At 43.8% G+C, this 7556-nt stretch overlaps 1 protein-coding gene and 1 long non-coding RNA gene across 2 annotated transcripts; one reads left to right on the top strand and one right to left on the bottom strand.

Annotated features, from left to right (window-relative positions):
* The first annotated feature begins 357 nt into the window (after nt 1-357).
* Nucleotides 358-4933, top strand: amh (anti-Mullerian hormone). The gene is given in 9 exon segments (XM_030432406.1): nt 358-385; nt 1122-1382; nt 1504-1764; nt 1840-2009; nt 2105-2216; nt 2291-2390; nt 2480-2870; nt 2873-2898; nt 4028-4933. Coding segments are annotated over 8 exon segments (1608 nt in total). The 5' UTR covers nt 358-385; nt 1122-1261; the 3' UTR covers nt 4455-4933.
* Nucleotides 4883-7446, bottom strand: LOC115590923 (uncharacterized). Its single transcript, XR_003985854.1, has 5 exons — nt 7305-7446; nt 7016-7088; nt 6795-6929; nt 6018-6094; nt 4883-5114 (listed from the first exon to the last, which is right to left on the bottom strand). It is a non-coding gene; the product is annotated as an uncharacterized LOC115590923 (long non-coding RNA).
* Between the last annotated feature and the right edge of the window lie 110 nt (nt 7447-7556).

Genomic DNA, 7556 nt, shown 5'->3' with positions numbered 1-7556 from the left:
GAGTCATTTACCTGGCGGTCCAATACCCAGAGAGAAACAAACGAAAGAAGCCACAGTGACAGATGAGGTCAAACGGTCAAGGTTCAATGCCCAATGTGGGCGCCACAGTAGCTCAGTTGGTAGAGTGCACTGCCCATGTGCAGAGGCTACGTCCTCGCTGCAGTGGCCCAGGGTTTGAATCTGACCTGCGGCCATTTGCTGCATGTCATCCCCGCTCTGTCATCTGGTTTCCAGTGAAATAAAGCCATAAAATACCCCCCAAAAAGTTCAAAGCACAATGTAATGACAGAGTAATATCTGCATGCAACAGGAAGCACTTGTATGCAGGTCAGTACACATTTGTCAGGACAGGAAGCAGTTCCTGTTCATGCTAAGCTAAGCTAAGGTAAGCTAAGCATCTCATGGCTCATTTGCAATGCATAAGAGGGGTATCTATCTGTTCATGTAATGCTCAGCATGACAGCAAATAAGTGTATTTCCCAAATACCCCCAAATGTTGAACTGTTCCTTAAAATCTCCTGGAAGAAGACGCTCGAATGTCCTTTTTGCTGCGAGCTTCATCGTCAGACAAAACAGATAAGCTGTACCTTTATTGATCCGGTGTGGGAGAAAGCCAATTGATGCAGCGGCACAAGGGAACAGACCGTGTGAAAACAATAATACAATAATAACTTAAAGAGATTTAAATCAGACCTCCTTAAACTGTATGTATTTTTTCATCGACGTGCGCACCAATTTTAGTTCTGCACTTCAGGTGTGTAAGCTCAGTTCATTCTTGACTGTTCTTTTCACTGATTTTTCATCCCTGTGCAGCTTAGTTATTTGAATTTCAGCGAAGAAACCTGACCTTGTCTTCTATATCTAACTAGAATGATAAAGCTACAATAATCATGAACCCTCCCTTCAGTATCTGAACTCATCTCCATTAATCTACAGAAAGGGACGATCTGTGTGTGTGTGTGTGTGTGTGTGTGTGTGTGTGTGTATGTGAGTGTGTGTGAGTCCACAACGGCCTTCTAGAGGTGAAAAAAAGCACCTTTCTAGGCAGAAAACGTATCAAACAGTCCAGATCAAGGACAAATGTTTTTTCCGCTTTTGGCATTTCTTTCCTATTTTGGCAGTGTGTTCCAGTGTTAGTGAGAATGGAAGGTGGGAGGATACAACTCCCATCCCCATGAGCTTGACCCATTCATAACAACCCTCAAATTGCGAAAAACGTCCGACCACACAGACGGAGCAACAAACAGACAGACAGTGCAGCATGTTAGGTGTGGATGTCTTCTACTGTGGAGCCTTGATGCTCTGCTGGACCAGGCTCTGTGTGGCCCTGCACGTCTCACACGGACAGCCGCTGATCCCGCCCCACGACCCCGAGATGACAGGTCGGGAACCAAGTAAACCTCTTGAAGTTTACTTGATCTGTGCAAAAAATTGGATTGTTTGCATGCATTTCCTGCATCTAGCTGTGTAATGTAATTTGATGTTTTTCTAATTGAATCAAAGGAGATCACTATGCAGCGAGTTCCACAGAGGCCGGAGATGGTTTGGAAATTAAAAATCATGTGCCTCATCATGCGCCGTGCTTTGTGGATGACATATTGGCGGCGTTGCGTGAGGCGGTGGGGAGTGGCGGTGAACTCACAAACCGCAGTTTGACCCTGTTTGGAATCTGCACAGCAACTGATGATCCGTCGGGCTCGGTCCTGTTCGAGCTCACTAAGGAAGCAAGCAGAAATGGTTTGGAGGCTTTGCATCCAGCTGCAGGTAACTGTACTCTGATTGCGATCATTTTTGTTTAAATCTTGTTTATCTAACAGCGTGCCCTGTTATCTCCATCAGTGCACCTGTCAGAGGAAGATGAGAGAGGAGCCCTAAAGTTGACCTTTGACCTCCCGCAGTCACCTTCTCTCGAGCAGAAGCCTGTGCTGCTCTTGGCATTTAAAAGTCCCCTCAGTGGTGGAAACCTGGACTTCATGTTTACTAGTCAGTTGCTGCAGCCTAACACACAGGTAAATAAAAGGTCTGGTGTGAGTAATGCATGAATTGAAACTGTCCCAGAGTTCTTAAAGTGTTTCTGTGGTCTTCCTGTCGCTGTCTCCTCTAGTCTGTGTGCATTTCAGGGGAAACACAGTACATGATGCTGACGGGAAAGGCATCAGAGGACAACGTTCACCAGAACTGGAGGATTTCTGCTGACACGAAATCCCCTGATATGAGTAAGAGATGACATGAGTAAGATATAATGTCTTGTTCATGCTGAAAGCATGTGACACATTTCCTGTCTTTGCAGAGCAAAGGTTAAGAGACGTCCTTACTGGTGGAAAATCAGGAAGTAGCATCGGCTTGATTCCACTTCTGCTTTTCTCAGGGGGAAGAGGAACTGATACAAGGTAGTCTCAGCTCTCATGTTCCCTGTTTAAATATTACCAGACTACTGTCAGAGCGGTGCTCAGTAACACTCTTTTACTCTATTCCTCAGACACACACATGGTTCAGGCTCTTCGCAGACCTCCTCCTTCCTCTGTGAGCTGAAGCGGTTCCTGGGTGATGTCACGCCTCGGGGCCAGCCTGAGTCCCCTCCGCTCCAGCTGACCTCCTTACAGTCCATGCCTCCCCTCACACTGGGCGTATCCTCCAGCGACACCCTGCTGGCAGGATTGATCAACTCCTCGGCCCTCACCATCTTCTCCTTCTCTACCTGTTGCTCCATGTCTCAGGTGCATCGTAGAGAGCTGGCCCTGTCTCCTGCACTGGCGGAGGAGCTCAGGCAGAGGCTGGAGCAGACTGTGATGCAGATAACGGAGGTAATAAGGGAGGAGGATGTTGGTCACAGGGCCGCGGAGAGGCTGGGGAGGCTCAGAGAGCTCAGCGCCTTTCCCAAGGAGGAACCGGCAACAGGTGATGTGTGTCAACAGTCTCCTAAAGCAACTGTTCCCAAATGTTTCAGTCACATGCTCCCTCACAGCCCTGTCAGGCGACCTTAAGTACCCCGTGAATTGACAGCCCTGTCATGTTCCAAACATGGATTTTTTAAATGTATTATTTATATTAAAATAGCATATAATAGTGGATGTTACAATCATTATTTCATACTATTTGTCTGTGAATGTTAAGGTTGATTTAAATTAAAACCCATGGCAACTACTACAGTAACTACAGTAACTCCTTTGCTTATAGAGGTAAAATAGTATTTGCATGAGCACATCTGACAAACAAACACGGATGTTCTTAGTATCAAGATCCTGTATCATCATTTTTGGCAGCAATAGCCAGGGCTGGAGGCATTATGGGTCGTCCATATTTTTGCGAACGTGATATCTCGTGAACGCTTTTAGGGGTTTTGATTCAAAGGTTGCACAAATGTCCACTCTGACTCAAGGATGACCTGATTCAATTTTGGAGGTCAAAAGTCAAAGGTCACAGCAACCCCCTGTCTCATGAACTGATATCTCAAGAACACCTTCAGGGATTTTCATCAAATCTGGCACAAACCCACACTTGGACTCAACGATGAGCTGAGGTCAAAGGTCATTGGAACCTAACATCTTGTGAACGCAAAAGCTCAAGAACACCGCGAGGGAATTTCGTTATATTTGGCACAAATATCTGTATGTGCTGATACACTGTCTGATTAGATTTTGGCAGTCCAAGGTCAAAGGTCATTGCAACCTCAATGTTATTGCAATCTCAAGAATGCCTTAAGGGAGTTTCTTCAAATTTGGTACATAGGTCCACTTGGACTCAAGGATAAACTGATTACATTTTGGAGGTCAAAGGTCAAGGTCAATATATCACGAATGAACTGAGGGAACTTTGTCAAATTTAGCACAAAACTACGCTTCGACTCGAGGGTGAACTGATTCGCTGGAAGTCAAAAGGTGCTGCGGCCTTAATTACTGTGAGCTCACAGTGATCCAGTGTACCATATCGTAGCTTCTTAGGAGCCTTACCTACTTTAAAGCGGAGGCATATAACCACCACGCGGTACTTCTAGTTAACTGATATTTCTGTTTCCTCTTCTGCATAGAACAGGAGAGAGCCAGTACCGTGCATTTCTCCTGCTGAAGGCCCTCCAGACAGTGGCTCGTACGTATGCGTTGAAGAGAGGACAGCGGACAGCCAGAGCTGGCCCCAGCAGCCCAGGGGGAGCCAACATATGTGGACTGCGGAGCCTCACTGTGTCCCTTGAAAGGCATCTTTTGGCTCCAAACACTGCCAACATTGACAACTGCCATGGCACGTGTGCTGTCCCACTGGTTAATCCCACCAACCACGCCGTCCTACTCAACTCCCACATTGAGAGTGAGAGGGCGGCGAGTCGGAGTGCTGATGAGCGGCCACCGTGCTGTGTGCCTGTGGCCTACGAAGCCCTGGAGGTGGTGGACTTCATTGAAGATCTGACTCAAGTCAGGCCTTTTGAAAATGTGGTGGTGAAGGAGTGTGGATGCCGCTAAAGCTGCGAGAGCCTACTTATGTCCTTATTATTATTTATTCACACTGTATTACTGGTATCAGAGGCACATGTTAACCGACAGAGGTCTCTGTAGGTCACATACTATCACATATAGCGTGTTTTATTTGAAGGGGGATGAGCAAGTTTATTGAAACCATAACAAATTGTAATCCAAAATACATATCTTTTTCATTCTAAGATGGGAAATAATCTGTAAAGTGTAAAGTTTTTGCTTTTAATTATCTTAGAAGTTTGTGTTTAATAGGGGCACACTTTTTAAAAGGCTAGGTTGCAATGTGGTGGGAAGGGACACTTCTAAAGCGTTGATTCTAAAAGGTAGATTTGAGTGATTTAAAATATGATAATTTTTTTTTTAATAAAGCATGCCCTGCCAAAAAAAAATTACATTGTACAATACAGACAAATTGGATTAAGTGTAACATTCTGTATCTGTTTATTATTAAATGCAAAGTACATTGAGACTGTTTCTTTATTCAGAAACCTGTTGTTGTGACAGTTAATGCTTTAAACAGCTGTGTACGAATCACTCTTTGATTTTGGGTTTCAGGGTCACTTTGGCGCCCATCGGCTTTTTTCTTCTTCTTATCGCTCCGACTTCTTCAGATCCCCACCACCACATGAAACTGTCCCATATGGAAATCTGCAGGCAGAGAGCAGGACACAACACACAGTTGGATTCAAACACACATACAATCACAAACATCTGTACAAATCCACTCTCTTCATGATACAGTCACTCCAAGGATCACATTTTACATGTTGTAATTTTCAGTAGGGTATAAGTTTGATTACTTGGAGGAAAACCTGCCCCTTAAATGCAGTGATTACATAAAGACTATTTCGATTTGTATTTGGTTCAAATCTGCCGTTTAACGGTTGCGCAGAGAGACAAATTGTGATGATGATGCCATCTAGAAACATCCTGGAGCTGCTCCGCTGTCACTAACACAGTAAGCACCTTGATGGCTTCAAGACAGTAAAAACATTTACATAAAACTCATTAAGTAATCATAATAAATTGGGACCAATGGGGATGGTTCTTTTAACATGTTAGATGGAATTTATACATCTTAATCTGCAATCAGGGGCACTGCCAGAGCTTCTGGCCGATGGCCAATGTCTGCTGTAGCTCTGGCCCCATTGATCATCCAGCTTCCATCCCTCCCTTCCCTCTCATAGAGATCGGTGGATTATTTGAAGCCCAAGGGAGTCATTCTGAAAAGTGGGCAGTAGACGGGTTGACTTCAGTAAGAAAGAAACGAGGGTGGACCTTGGTGTTAGTGCTCATCCCTGTACTGAGCTGGTTATCAATTCAAATGCGGTCTCTTTATTTCCAGTTTTTACAACCCTTTCTCCCAATCTTCATGAGATTGATGAGAAAAAGGATTCAGAAACACTTTGTTAATATAGCGCTAACTGGTTCAGCTGCAGGGCTGCAAGCCTGCAACCAATCACATTTACATCCTGCAAATGAGCCGAAATGAAAGAAACCCACTATTATAAACTCCACTCAAAATCAAAGGTTACATAGTATAGACAGCACCTGAAATATTGATCCATCCTGCAGACTCCCAATGAAAGACCTGATGCCTGTTTCCTCAACAACATAATCCACAGCTTCTAAAAAACAAGAAAAATATTAAAGACACTCAAACACTGGTGATTTAAATGACACAGAAGAGACTGACTTAAAAGGGTAGAGTGTGTTTACAGGTCTTGGGGAGTTTGACTGCAAATGTAGTATAAAGAAAACTGTGGCTGCATGTAGTCTGTTAAATTGCCTGATAGTTGCATTGTGGGTAATGTAGGCACCACGTTGGTGGGTAGAAGAATATGTGGGAATAATGTCGATATCTATGATTCTGCTGTATCAGTTTTGATTTTGTCTTTTAAACTCTCGATAATGAGTACCGCAGTGTTACAGTAGTACAACCTGGTGCCTACATTACCCACAAATCAATTAAGCCACTGTCTGACATCACTGAAGGTGATTTGTTGGATTAGATGTAGCTTCCTTTGGAGCCACAAAAGTCTTTATACTACACATATACAGTAGTCAAGCAGTAAACACTCTTTAATGTGTAAAGGGTTAGATAGTTAAAATAAAATTTCTCTTTAAGTACACATATCAGCCATATAAACAGGAATATAGATATACACTAATGTCGAAAGTATTGCTAGAAGCAAACGTACGATATTTTTTAATCTAAAACTTTTTGCCGACATTAGATTTACATCATATGTGTCATCCTAACTCATCTTTCTAATTCCAAGTGTATGTTCCTGTCTGTACGTAATGTGACATGAGAACAGCACTCACCATGCACTTCATGTACACTCGAGCTCACAAGCAGTACGACCAGAGCCAGCACTATGCAGCGGTTCATAGTGAATCCCTTCCAAGGATTTGGAACATCACTCAAGTTTTCGATGGACAGAATCCTGTCATAAGACACTACAGACACACACACAGGTCAGACGCATGTACCAGCTGCCATAGTATACACTTGATCGTTTGTTTAGGGCGGACGAGTTTCTTACTTGTGATGTTTTCAGATGTTCCAACTCCTGCTCCTAAAGTCCTGTAGGCTTAGAGTTGAATCCTAAAATGAAGCTAAGAAGAAGAAAAGTGTGTATTTGTCATGCACAGAATTAACTTTTGCAGACTATTCATGTCCGTACTGCCATTTGCATAGTCTTTCAGACTGTAGCCGACTGTATGTCACACACCAGTCCGCTTAAAATAGGCACCTGCAGCTAGTTGAAAAGGATATTTGATTTAAAGAGGCCCAGTTCAGTTTTATATGAAACAGACAAAACAGAAACCTACCTGATGTGACCCCCTTGGGTTTTGTCTCACCGCTGAAGTAAATGTTAATGTTGTGTTGATGGTGATTCCTGCTCTGCTGGCAACAGGACAGAGTTATACACACCCTGTACCGGGCTGCTCTGTGCCTTGACTGACAGGCACAGATGATACTCACATGCTTACAGTCAGTCACAAGTGTTACCAGCCTCTTAGCTTCTGGTCCATTGATAAGAGAGATGAGACGCCAGATGGGATAAAATAATGAAACTTTGA

The sequence above is a fragment of the Sparus aurata genome, chromosome 11 (assembly GCF_900880675.1).
Source record: "Sparus aurata chromosome 11, fSpaAur1.1, whole genome shotgun sequence".
NCBI lineage: Eukaryota > Metazoa > Chordata > Actinopteri > Spariformes > Sparidae > Sparus > Sparus aurata.
This window is presented reverse-complemented; position numbering and strand designations above follow the sequence as displayed.